Source organism: Hyaena hyaena, unplaced genomic scaffold (genome assembly GCF_003009895.1).
Source record: "Hyaena hyaena isolate Hyena2069 unplaced genomic scaffold, ASM300989v1 scaffold_2052, whole genome shotgun sequence".
Taxonomy (NCBI): Eukaryota; Metazoa; Chordata; class Mammalia; order Carnivora; family Hyaenidae; genus Hyaena; species Hyaena hyaena.
In genome coordinates, this window is record NW_024082690.1 from 76,385 (window position 1) to 90,060 (window position 13,676).

At 34.0% G+C, this 13,676-nt stretch overlaps 1 protein-coding gene across 1 annotated transcript in view; it reads right to left on the minus strand.

The window, feature by feature from the left end:
- The window catches only part of UFL1 (UFM1 specific ligase 1), a 33,623-nt gene that overhangs the window by 8,617 nt on the left and 11,330 nt on the right, over window positions 1-13,676 (minus strand). The window contains exons 7-12 of the mRNA XM_039225344.1: window positions 12,016-12,074; window positions 9,818-9,964; window positions 8,330-8,505; window positions 6,949-7,128; window positions 4,840-4,960; window positions 2,484-2,597 (exon numbers count right to left, since the gene is read on the minus strand). Coding sequence (XP_039081275.1) covers window positions 2,484-2,597; window positions 4,840-4,960; window positions 6,949-7,128; window positions 8,330-8,505; window positions 9,818-9,964; window positions 12,016-12,074 — 797 coding nt within the window. The remainder of the gene's footprint in view (window positions 1-2,483; window positions 2,598-4,839; window positions 4,961-6,948; window positions 7,129-8,329; window positions 8,506-9,817; window positions 9,965-12,015; window positions 12,075-13,676) is intronic.

Consider the following 13,676-nt stretch of genomic DNA (forward strand, 5'->3'; position numbering starts at 1 on the left):
AAAAAAAAAAAAAGAAATACAAAAAACTAATAAAATAAAAAATAGCTCAAAAATCAATCTTCACTATGCATCAAGATCTAAGTAGTTGACATAGTTTTAGAACAGATAGACACACTGGAAGAGAAGGGTCTTTTTGAGATTTGCTATCCATTCCTGATCTTCCATATCAAATAGTTTCCTCTTTCTATGTTTGCTTCCAGCATGCATGTTACAAGCTATTAAACTATATTTCTATCTAGTAATCTTTCAGACTGAGTTGATGCTGTTTTTAGCTGAGAACCTGATTACGTCCCCCATTTCAGAGATTATCACACAATCCCTTTTCAAAAGCCCTGAAATTATATTTTTTAGGCAGAATGGTTTTACTACATTTATGGCCCCTCTCTATAATCTATGCACAAAAGAAGTAACACATGCCTCATTTAATAATTACTTATGGCTACCAGATACTATAGAAATATTTTATTAAATGCCCCTTCTGTCTCCCACACCTAGTACATCTGGGGAATAGAGAAATTCATTTATCAATGAAAAATTAAAGCCCATGTAAGTCAATCTTAATACTACTTAAAATAAGAACAGGGCTAATAGTTTCTATGGAGATAGGTTTAAAGATTTTTTTAAAAATGTTTATTTACATTTGAGAGCGAACGAGCGAGCAAGTTGGGGAGGGGCAGAGAGAGACAGAAACAGAATCTGCAGCAGGCTCCAGGCTCTCAGCTGTGAGCACAGAGCATGAAACAGGGCTCAAACCCATGAGCCATGAGATCATGACCTGAGCTGAAGTTGGATGCTTAACCAACTGAGCCATCCAGCTGCCCTGCTATGAAGACAGTTAATTAATATTGTTTTATGCATGTTGAGAACAGTAGCTATTTTTACCTATCTTAGAATACTTTAAAAATAGATCTTAAGCAAATATGCTATCACTAGTAGTAGCACACTACTAACAGCTGAAGCCACATCAACTGATTTCTATGCCTTCTGGCTCCAGCCCATACCAAATGAGCTCTGTGGAAGAAGTAAAATAAAAATATCAAATTATCATTATTTCAAAATTTTTTTCTTTTTACTGGGGAAAAGGAAGAGGAAGGTATCACAATTTCATTACGTAAATTTATTTAAAACACAAACATAGAAGAATTATAACTTAGAAAAACTAACATGTGTCTTGCTAACTTAACAATACTGCACAATAACAAATCTTGGAGAAGGAAGCTGCATATGGTTACTTCTCCTTTTTAAACAGAAGCAACCAATACATAAGTGTTACCATAAAACTGAAACATGCATAAAATTAGTGTTTCCTACTTGAATATGCAGAAATCCACTTTTTATAAAATATTATAATATTTTTCGTTTTGCAAGGCAGTGGGAAACCATAAAAATGACTATGCAAGCCAAAACTGTGCAAGGTGTTCTTAATAAACAATGGGAAAATTTGATTGTTCTGTGACCTTTTAAAGATGTTTGTGGAAACATTAAAAGTTCTTACTGCTAGTTATGAATATAAAGGGAAATGAAAAAGAAAACTAACAATTTAGCACACTGTAATTTGGCTCATCAGAAACTCTGAGCATGAAAGTGTTTTATTTCTTTGTAAGAAACTTACAAAAATAATCTGAAGAGCACTTGCTTCTTCTCATCCTGTGACTTCTAATCCAGAGCAAGCATCTTTTCTATGCCTTGGCAAACTGTCATACTCCTTTTCTTAAACTCTGGATTAGCTTATGGCATTTTATCCTTTGCTCTTTCAGTGTCATGAAACATCTCTGAGAATTCCTTTACTAGGAGGTTTTCTGCCAACCTCACCTCCTCTAAAACATTTTCATCCTTTCTGTCACGACCGCTTCCCATTTATGTCAGTAAACGCGCCTCTACCAAGCTCATCAGGTCGCATACTTGGTCTCTTGAGCAGGGCAATACCAACGTTCCCACAGTCAGCTACTTCTTCCCTAACATCATTTATTCCTGATTTATAGTTTATTTCCAGTGTTATCACTTTCCATTTCTTTGCTGCATTTTCATCTTTGTTGGCTGATTCCCTTGATTATCCATCTTGTAAAATGTCATATGCATTCACCACTGGGAGACAAGGAGGCAACACAATTATGTGATGTATTGTCTGCGCATAAAGTGAAGAAGAGAGGCACAGGGATCCGTCACTGACAACCTCTGAAATCAGCGATGTGACTATCATAGCTCATGATGCACCTGTGTTATTTGTGTGCCAATCTGTGGACTGAGGAGCCAGCAGCAAAGTTCATACTTCATGCAATTACTAACAGCTAATATATGCTGGTAACTGAAATATGAACCATGTTGTTGGGGGGCTGGTGTCATCAACTAAACTGTGGTAACTGAAATTTGTGTCCACGGAAACTGCAAAGTGAGGACTTCTTGTATGAGCGTATACAGTACGCATCCTAAGAAAATGTTTAAAATCATGCACATACAAAGGAAGAGTACAATAAAGGACATACCAGTGTGAGATGACTCATCATCACTATCCTCTTCTTTTCTTCCTTTCTTCTTGATTTTTTTAATTTTGTACTCTCTGGCATTACCACCACCTCCTCTCACACTTCCACTGCCCTCTGGTGGAAGAGGATACTCATTAGTCTTACCTAACTAAATTACCATTTTTAGAAAACAACACTATATTGTCATATTTAACTTTACAGCAGAACAAGAAAAGCCAAGTAATTAACTTTTCAGTGCTACTTAAGGTTGGAGCTTCTTTATTACGAAGTTTTATAATACAGTCGATAAAAAAGTAATAAAGTACAAAATATCTTGAGTTTGCACAACTCGGATAGCTTACCTGCTCTAAATAGAGTCTCTTCCTCAGTCTCTTCTTCCTTCTCCAAAGACATCTCTTTTCTGTAGGTTTGTCCGGCTTTTTCTTGACCAAACCCATTCCTTTACCTCTTCTTCTACCTTCCCCAAAAGAGATGTGCCCTCATTTGCTCATCTCTGTTACCACAGCCTCATTAACATCTCCATTATGGTACTTCACAAATTTAATTACCTTTGGTTTTGTCTCCTTGGCTGAAAGATTATTACACCTTTTTACAGAACACATCCTGAATCTTCCACCATGCAACAAGACAATGAACTTGAGAATAGGGAGCATGTCTCACTAAGGTTTGTATCCTTAGGGTTAAAGCAATGCTTGACACATTAACAGGTTGCTTGATACATGTTGACCATGAATATTAAATTGGGTAAGTAGAAAAACAGAGTTATCAATCACCTACTGGTAAATAAAAGTAATCTTACTGAGGTATTTCTCTGCCATTACATATTTACACTTAAAGTATGTATTCAACAAAATAGAATACTTCTCCAATAATGGTATTGAAATACTGAAAAATATTGAAAATATGTTTCTTCATAAAAGATTCATTTTCCAATAAAGTAAAATGACATATAAACTACAGACCTTTTTCTAAATCTGAAGTAGAATTCCTTTAAATTTCATCATGTCTTCTAATTTTAAGTTCTATTATTTTCCCTTGCTTTTAGGATAGAAAAATATAATTTTCAAAACACAAGTCTAAGGTAAATGTCCTTTTTACATTTGGTAATATATTTCTTATTAGGGAAGGCTTTTATATTTGACATTGTTCCATGCACTATACCTAACCTATTACAACATGATAGTACTTTCAGTGAGATGAAGATTAGAGAAGTCTGAATTTTTAGAAGGAAATAAAACAGACTAGCGATTCTGACATAAGTACAACTAACTTATTAAAGTAAATTTATAAGTATATCTTCAAATAAAATGATAAAATATGCATGGCTGTGATACTACTATGATCTATTGGAGTAATTTACTGTATAGGTTCCCCAGAAGAATACAGAGAAATTTCAAAGTATCAAATGAAAGAGCTTGTAGAAAAATGTTTTTGAAGAGGAAAGAAAGAATCTCAAAGAAACAGGAGTGAATTCCCACAACAAATAAAAACTGAAGTTTTTGTAACATATGTTCAAGAGCTTAAAAGGAATATAGATGAATACAAATTATTTATATATTTAATAAGCACTCATGGTATTTATTAATGAAATACGTTGAGTGTCTAATTTCTTTAACCTTGATATAGTGAAGATAAAATTGTTCCTACTATAAAAAGTATGGAAAATACATGTGCTACCTAGAATAATTTCCACTGACTTAATTTAAAAAAAGAAAGAAATAATATCTCCTTCGGAAATTCATTCATTCAATAAATATTTTCATAGCATCTAAAATATACCATCAAGTGTTCTAAGGATCAGGGAAATAAGAATGTATGAGATGGACAAGGCTTCCAAATAATAAAACGCACGACAGTGATAAAAGTGATGCAAAAAAGCCAGGAGATAATATGATGGAGAGTGGCCGTGTCTACTATTCCAGGTGGTGAAGGAGGCCTCTCTGAGGAACTGACATTTGAGGTGGAGTTTTGAATGACAAGAAATCAGTTCCCTGAAGTTCAGGAGAGAATATTCAGGTGGAAGGAAGAGCTAGTGGTAACCACAAACTTGCCAAATCTGAGATTCAAGAGAAAAGGCTACCTGGGCAGGAGCATAAAGGAAGGGTGAGGAGGTGAACCAGTGGAAGATGGCCAGGTCATGAAATTAACTTAGTCCTTAAAATCAAAAAGAATATGTAATCACTAATATTTCCATTTTCATCATCAAAATTTATAATTCATTAGCAAAAGATTTGGTTAACTCAGCAGTAAATGGTAAAACAACCAAATAAAAGGGCTTTCAAATTAAATGCAAAGTTCACTGCAACACATAAAAAAACTCATCTTTGAATCTTCTTGATTAATAATAATTTATTACCTGTTGCTTTTCTCCTTCGTTCATCTTTTTTATCCTTTTTACTTGTATTCATGCTTTCTAAAATGGAGACTTGTTTCAGATCTTCTTCAGTGATTAAATGAACGGGATTATTTTTCATTTCCTGAAATAAATCATGCTTTTCTTGGTAAGCAAAAATATATGGCATTACCAAAAACACAGAAATAAAAGTTATTTATATACTCAATTATTGTTACTCATCCTGATGATTCTTGTTTGATTCCATTGCTAAGAAGATGTACAGAGCTCAGTCCAATAGCTGCTACTCTAAGGTGGTCCCTCCTTTGCCAAAGAGCAGTCTCTTCCCTTGCAGTTCTTTGCTTTTTGAATCTGTCATCAGCTAAAGAGAAATCCTATCTGGTCATTGAAGAACTGATCTCATAACATCAGATACAATTTGGCTTTGGCTTTTTTTTTTCTTTAACCACTGCTTAATAGGGTGACCCTTGCTCTTTTTCTTTTTGAGGCTCCCAGGTACAGTGCCACTTGGATACCTAAGTTTACTAGAAAGATTAACAAAATCTCTACGTCCAACCCTAACATAATGACCATGTATGAGTTGCACACTTAGTCATTTAAACTGTTTTTTCCTCTGAACTCATTTTTTATCTCTGCTTTTTAAAAATTTATGTTGAGAATAATGAACTATTTCCAAGTTCAGAAACTGTTTTTTCATAATGGGATAGGGCTCTAAATTTGTAGTGACAAAAGTACATTTTCATGTGAAAATGGTATTTTGCTTTTGGTTTCCTGAAGAAAAATGTTTAGAATGCTGACAGTTCAAACAACAGAATCACCTTTTTTTTCTGAACTTATTTTTGTAGTTGGAGGGAGGAGCAGAAAGAAAGAAAAACTGATGACCATGTTTTTATTTTAATAAAAGATCACAAATAATAATGCAGCCATTTAGCAGCTGGTAGCCATTTAGCAGCTGGTAGCTATGTACCAGACATTTTGTATACATCCCTCCTTTATTTACTATCTTTAAGTAAGGAGCTATCATCATCATGTGGAAACAGGAGATCTATTTGTCTAAAGTCAAACAGAGAGTAAACAAGTTGAGATTGGAAGTGAGGTTTACTGTTGTCAATCCTCCTCAATGCTGCTTATTAGCAGGCAAGCCATAGCAAATTATCTCTCTTTCTCTCTCTCTTTTTTTAATGTTTTATTTATTTATTTATGAGAGAGAGAGAGAGATAGCATGAGCAGGGGAGGGTCAGAGAGAGAGGGAGACAAAGAATCTGAAACAGGCTCTAGGCTCTGAGCTGGCTGTCAGCCCGACATGGGGCTTGATCCCACGAACCATGAGATCATGACTTGAGCCGAAGTCGGATGCTCAACCAACGGAGACACCCAGGCGCCCCTTTAAATGTTTCCTTTTTTTTTTTTTTTAATGTTTTTATCTCTCTCTCTTTTTTAAAACTATTGAAGAGCTTAAAAGGAATATAGATGAATACAAATTATTTATATATTTAATAAGCACTCATGAGTTTATTACCAGTCTAAGATAAATGGGCTTGTTCTACCTGTCTGTGAGCAGGCTTTATAAGTAGATGGTGCTGTTAACTAGAAGCATGACATGAATATTCGTTAGAGCCGACCTGGCAGGACCCCTGCTTCTAAACACTTTGAAAGCACTTGCTCTGAGGAACTAATAAATTTTGATAGCAACAATGTATTTCCTCAGTAAGATATCCCATTTGTGCATCCCAAATAGGTAAAATTAATAAGGCTCTGCTAGATTTAGTGACTATATAGTGTAGTGATTGATGGATATACAGCATATTTGTGCATTTATCCACAGATAACATTTTTGTGGATTTTAACGTTGGACCAATACCCTTAGGTGGCTTAATTGTGAAGCGTATGATTTAGATGATTTCAATTTATAAAATCAGCTCCCTAAGTTCTAACATACATGTCCTGATGGGAATGAAGAAATGGAAAACGAATGAAGGAGAGGAGATAAAAAGGAATGATACATTAAAGGGAAATGAACAGTCTTCATTCCTGGGTATAACCTGCTTACCCCATTTTTCAAAAGATGTCAGATGAGTCTAAGATTAGTCGAGGAAAGGAAATCTGGCATACCTTTTCAGCTTTTTGGTGCATCAGTTCACTGAAAAGTTCTGTGCAGTTATTTATGAATTTTTCACTGACTACAACAGTGTCACTAAAGACTACAGCTGAAGCCTGCTTGCTGAATGCTCTCATCACCTGTTGAAGCAACATTGCAGCATCTTCAACTGATAAAGAACTAGGTAACAGAGGCTAGAATGAGAAACAAAATGAAAACAAGCATAAATACAATATCAGACAGATAAACCATTTGTTACATATATGCTATCCCTAGGTGAGCTCATTAAGTCCAGTGGCCTTCAGAGCCATTGCTATGCTGATAGCCTCCCAAATTATACTTTTGCTTTCATCATCCCTCTGAGCTCTGGAGTTCTACGGCCTACGATTTCCCTAACCTCTCTCCTCATATGTCTAATAGGCATCTCAAATTTCACATATCCAGGACAACGCTGACTGTAGCTGCCTACCTGAAGACTCCCAGCTCCCATCCACCTTTCTCCCATCATTTCCCCCCTCTCAATTAATGGTACTGTTCTCCACTCAGGGGATCAGGCCCCAACCTTCATGTCACACTCAATTCCTCTCATAAACCCATAAATAGTCCACCATCAAGTCCTGAGAGCTTTACCTCCAAAACAGATTTCTTCTTAGCTCTTTGGCTATCTAAAATTATCATTTTCATTAACTATCTCCTCCTAGGAAACTTGTCTGGACACTACATTCCCAGCAAGTAAAATGGTTTCTGGCACATAAATGGTACTAAATAAAATCTGTTGAATGAATAAATGAACACTTATATCTGGAATCTCTGGAAACTTGTATATTCAAAACAAGTAAATTTTAGCTTTATAAAGAGAATCTAGGCACTGATGAGCAAATAATGGGTTGGCCTCGTATTTCTTTTTCTTCAGCCACACTTATCTTTTGGCATAATAAAGGCAGGTCAATATTGAACACTGAAGTAAAAACAGTATTAGGGCTAAAGCAGCTCATGTTAATACATGAGCAGAGGTTAATGAATGGATAAAGGATACAAAACAAATGCTACATTAATGCCTGATGTCAGTAAACTAAGTGCTTGGATAAGACTGAGAGAAATCTCATCAATTTCTGTATATGGCAAGGCTGATATGAGTGTTCTATGAGCTTGTTTCTTTTGAGGTTTATGGAATTGTGGATGATGTCTGTCCATATATAAAAGGTCATTCTATCTCAAAAGCTATAAAGTCTTTAAGGATGCTTGAGATAGTTTTTCTATAACAATGATTGCTAGAATTTGGCTATAAAGCCAAGACTAACTTTATGTATCCTAATACTTAAAATGGCCATATACTAGTGAATATCAGTTGTCCTTGATTTAAAGAAAAATTAACAAGGAAAGGATAAAACATACGGCAATATCAACCCATGTTCCAGAGCTGATGGCTTCCTCTACTGATGCTTCCACCTGATCCACAAGTCCTTGACCAACACAAGCTGCTTTCAAAAACAAGAGTTGTGTAGTCTTGTATCTTTTCTTTATATAGCTCACAGCATCTGGGATTCCAAGTCTGGACAAAGCATCAAATTCTAGATATAAATCACCAACAGAATTAGAAAGGAATACATTGGAATAGAACTGTCGATCATTCACACCTTTTAGAAACCTTAGGAAAAAAATTAAGTTCTACTGACACCTATTCTTTGTGAATGCACTATATTCTAATTTATTTTTGTAAAGAATAAAGCATAGAAATGCACCACAGCCTATTCCCTGGTTAGGCTATCTTCCCAAATTTTTATTACTAATCATATTCATAGAACAATTAGTTCAAACACTTCCTCCATCCCAGCTATGTCACTCCCTCTTGCAGTTGAAGGGTCAAAGGGAAATATGAGAACTACAGAGCAATAAAGTAGAAATGGGGCTTAAGAGGAATGTAGAAATTTGAGTAAAGAAACAAAAACTGCAATTTGTTTTGCTTATTACAGTTAACTAAAGGAATCAGACAACTTAGGCAAAGTAATTCTCTAGTCTAAACTAGTAAGAGACTTAGCATATAAAACAAAAGTATAAAAAAAGACTTCAATTTACAGTCATTAAAGTTATAGAAGATAGCTACTGTCCCCTATCCCCAAATAATATTTCAGAAAATTAATTATAACGAAGTTCTAATCCAAGTTCATGGTTGAAAAAACTGAAAAGTACATTATAGAAAGCCAAGAAAACATAAATGCAGCCTAGTATTCTAGCATGCATTTAAATCGCTTGAACATTAATGTCTTATAGGTTTATTACTTAGAAAGGAACTGAACCCTTACATGATTTGACTTGGGTTATGAAATTGATCAAACTAAGTAAGCAACATCTATCTATATATATGTATACATATGAGCCACATATATATGTGTGTGTGTAATATATATGTATATATATTTGCTAATTGTTTTAATGATGAAATTCAGTCTATCTACTTTATCCAAATACAGAACCTTAGAAACAGAATTAATAATTTCAGGGTTTCTGAAGGAGTGGATATCTAATAAAAATGAACACTGTAAAGTTGATAACCAATAAAGTATTTCCAAGATTATGTAACTGAACAACTGGGCAACTTCATAAAATATACTTGAAGTTGTAATAGTATCATATCACTAGAATGTTGGTAACAATCAATACCAGCTTTTGGCCTTCCTATGTTACAAATGATCAATAACTATGAAATTAAACTCAATTCCAAAATCAACAAAACCCTGCAGTGTAACTACTTTTATACTCAAAGAGAAACTTTATAATCTGCTGCCAACAGTAAAATGTGTACTCCCAGGACTAATACAATACTTTCCAAGGACATATGTAGTATTAGAAGTTTTAATTTCAAAGAAAACAAGAAATAGTTACCTAGATAGCCATTCTGCCTGAAAAAGGAATCCACCCAGGTGCTCTGTGTTCTGGAGTAAATGTCAGGAACGAACACTGCCTTATCCTGTCTCCCACCAACCACAGTGCCTCGTAAACGTCCACTATTAACCAGTTCCTCAAGCACAGCTTAACAAACCAAATAGAAATAAATTAGAGCAGGTATAATGTCAAAAAGTAAAATACTATTTCACAATTTAGTCATTCTTACCTTTAGCATAAGTGAAGACATTATATTTTAGACAAAACTTCCCTGCCATTTATAAGAATATGCTGAGGTCATAAATTCAGGACATTTTGGCAATTAGCTAAAGGTGCTGAACTTGTAACTTGGACTAGTTAATACTAACGTTGAATTTCTTAGAGTAATTTTGGGGAAAAATCATGCTATTATTTATCTTATGATATGTTGGAAAGTGGATGACTAAACACTTTGAGAACAGTTAATAGCAATCACTGGTGTTACCAAGTTCAATTTCTCATGTTTAGAAAATTCAGGATACCAGGATCACATTAGAGTCAACTGTGTGAAATAAAGTTATGAAACTTCTTATGCGTTATTAGATTTCTACTATTTAAATTGAAGCAACACATGCAAGAGAAGTATAATGTCATGGTTAAGAGGATGAATCTGGATCTGGACACCCTAAGTCTAAACCTCAACTCTGTCACTTACTCCCTGACAAAAACTGTGCGAGTCATTCAGGTATGCCTCAATTTTCTCAGCATGAAATAGGGATGTAATAACTGTCTTACAGCATTGCTGTATTCAAGTTAAGTGAATAACCACTCAGTAAATGTTAACTAAGTATCAGCACAACCACCATCACCACTGTCATCAATCACCATCATCCTCATCAAAAGACTGATGCCAGTCTGAAAACTGGATAGTACTGTCATTAACATAAAATACATGCTGTTTATTTAAGCCATAATATTTAACTAAACATGTTGTTTGATATCAAGATCCCCTGAAAAAGACAAAGCAGATAGGAAGGAGTTGTTTCTAAGTGAATCAGCGAGTACATCATAAGACGCCTGGCAAAGAAATGTTTATGAAAATTAGCCTTTCCCAGAAATAAAAATTAGTTTACATATGAATTTCAGGATTTTAATGCTGAGTAAATTATGGTACATTGGAGAAATAGAGTTTTCATCAGACTGCAACACATAATTTTAAATTCTGTGACTATACAACATAAATCTATGTTAAAGTAATCAAGTTATCAATTATTATTCTGAAGAACTATACATGATCATGAAATCTCACTAATCTCCAATTAGTAGATTCCAATATGTTACATTTGAAATTTCTCTTAAAAATTTAAATTTAATTTCATATTCTGAAAAATATGGTGAGTGAAAATTAAGTTTTAGTTTTATACATGAGTTTCTTTTTCATTATTCATTTTAATTCTTCTATTTGCACAGATATCTGAGCTGAAAGATTAAGTCATTGTTCTTAAAAATTATTCCAACAAAGCTTTAAAAAACCCCTCAAAACCTGGTAAGAGCTTCACAAGCACACACATAATACAGGTAATGGACCAAGACTATTTTGGAAATATTAAAATGCTGTTTGAATGCTAAAAATATATTTTTATTAGTATGATCCTCTTTGTAAAAATTTTTTACTTTAAAAATATTTTATTCATTCACTCATTCATTTTTTAAGTAAGTTTTATGCTCAAAGTGGGGCTTGAAATCATGACCCTGAGATTAAGAGTCACATGCTCTACTGACTAAGCCAGGCTGGCACCTCTGTAAAAATTTTTTAGAAAAACAATATTTATTTTCATGTTAGAAAATGTAGTAAAAACCTGTAAGAAACAAAGTGAAGATTATTCTTAATCCTACAATTTTAAATTTATCTCTATAAATGTATATGCACAGCAGTATTCTACACACACACACACACACACACACACACACACACACACACACACATAAACTTTTGTTTTTCATTCTGCTCCTCTGGAGGTAAGCCAACACTAAATGTTTGGTGGATATAACAGATAATATGTACATGAAAATTGGAATAGAGAAACTTTCCAACTAGAAATATTTCAGTTATGTAAGTTCTAACATTAGAGGAGATAAAAATATGAAAAATTAGTAAGTTTTACATTAATAGTCTAATCAGCAGCTAATTAAGTGACATATAATATAAAGTAACTCACAGTAAAGCAGCTGCTCTTGAAATCCGTATTTCGAAATGAGGGAATTCACTGCTGTAGGCCTTTATGAAAAGAAAGAAAAAGAACTTCTTACTCATTATAGTCACACATGTTTATGAATTAAAAAAATAACTAGTATAAGTAGTTTGTGAAGAACACTGATTAAGTTAAAACTTTTTCTTTAAATTTTTTTTTAATGTTTATTTATTTTTGAGAGAGAGAGAGACAGACACAGTGTGAGTGGGGAAGGGGTGGAGAGAGAGGGAAACACAAAATTCAAAGTAGGCTCCAGGCTCTGAGCTGTCAGCACAGAGCCTGAGGCAGGACTCAAACTCACCAACCGTGAGATCATGACCTGAGCTGAAGTCAGATGCTTAACCGACTGAGCCACCCAGGCACCCCATATGCTGATTAATTTCAAAGAAAAAAAAATGAAGACCCCCAAAACCACCACATTTTACATCCTTAATCAGAATTACACTATAGAAATTCCAGGGGAACTGGTCTGTCTCCACAATTCAGGATCAAAATTTACTTTCTTACCAACTTTCTACTTCTGATTTAGTGATACTTGATCTGCCTTTACTTTGTTTTTCTTCATTCTATTCTTTCTCTCTGGGAGGCTCTTTTCCCACCTGGGAATAGTGAAGTGAATGTTACAGGATTCTGTTTTTGAAGAAAAATGAAATCCTGTATATATAATGAAAGCAACCTGGAATGATATACTCCTAGATTAGGTGGATGACTTGGAGGGATCCACTTAAAATGTTCCTTTTTGTTTACCCCTACTTTCTATAATGACTGTGTATGTCTTTTTAAGGAAAAAAACAACAGATTTAATGAGGTATAATTTACATATCATATCCAATCAATTTTATACAATTAAATTATCTTAATTAATTTATGAAGTTGAGTAACAATCACTAATAGTTCTCAAGTCTTAAAATGTTTCCATCACCCAAAAAGTTTCTTCATAGATGTTTGCAGTTAATTCCTGCCTCCACCTCTTGTCTTAGAGGAACTCTGATCTGCTTTCTGCCTCTATAAATTTGCCTTTGTAGAAATTTCGCATAGGTGGAATCAATATGTGGTCTCTTAGGTCTAGTTTCTTTGACTTAGCATGGTTTTGAGGTTTGTGTATTATGACGCATGAATCAATATTCATTCCTTTTTAATGCTGAAAAAAATTCCACTGTATGGAGATACCACATTTTGTTTATCCATCCATCGGTTGATGGAAATCTGGATTATTTCCAGTTTGGGGTATTATGAATAATGCTGCTGTGAACATTCATGTTCATGTCTTTGTATGGACATATCTCTTGTTTTCTTTTGGATAGATTGCTGTGAGTCCTTTTCTTTTATAATAATTATCTTTTATTTTAAGTAAAGGAAAATATAAGGAAAATGACCTGATTATACATATTTTCCCTATTTAAGTCAATTATGCCTATTTTCTGGTTTGGGTTTAGTCTGTGTTTTTATTTTTATGCATATAATTAAGAGACTTTTAAGTTATTCCAAGTACTAGATCCTCTATTGTTGATTAGTCAAGATGTTATAAATTTTCTCTACGACAAACTTGGGAGAGAAGGAACATTTGTCTGAATATGAATTGATATTTAAAACCCCTATATTTGGAAATTTTTGACTAAATCATTATT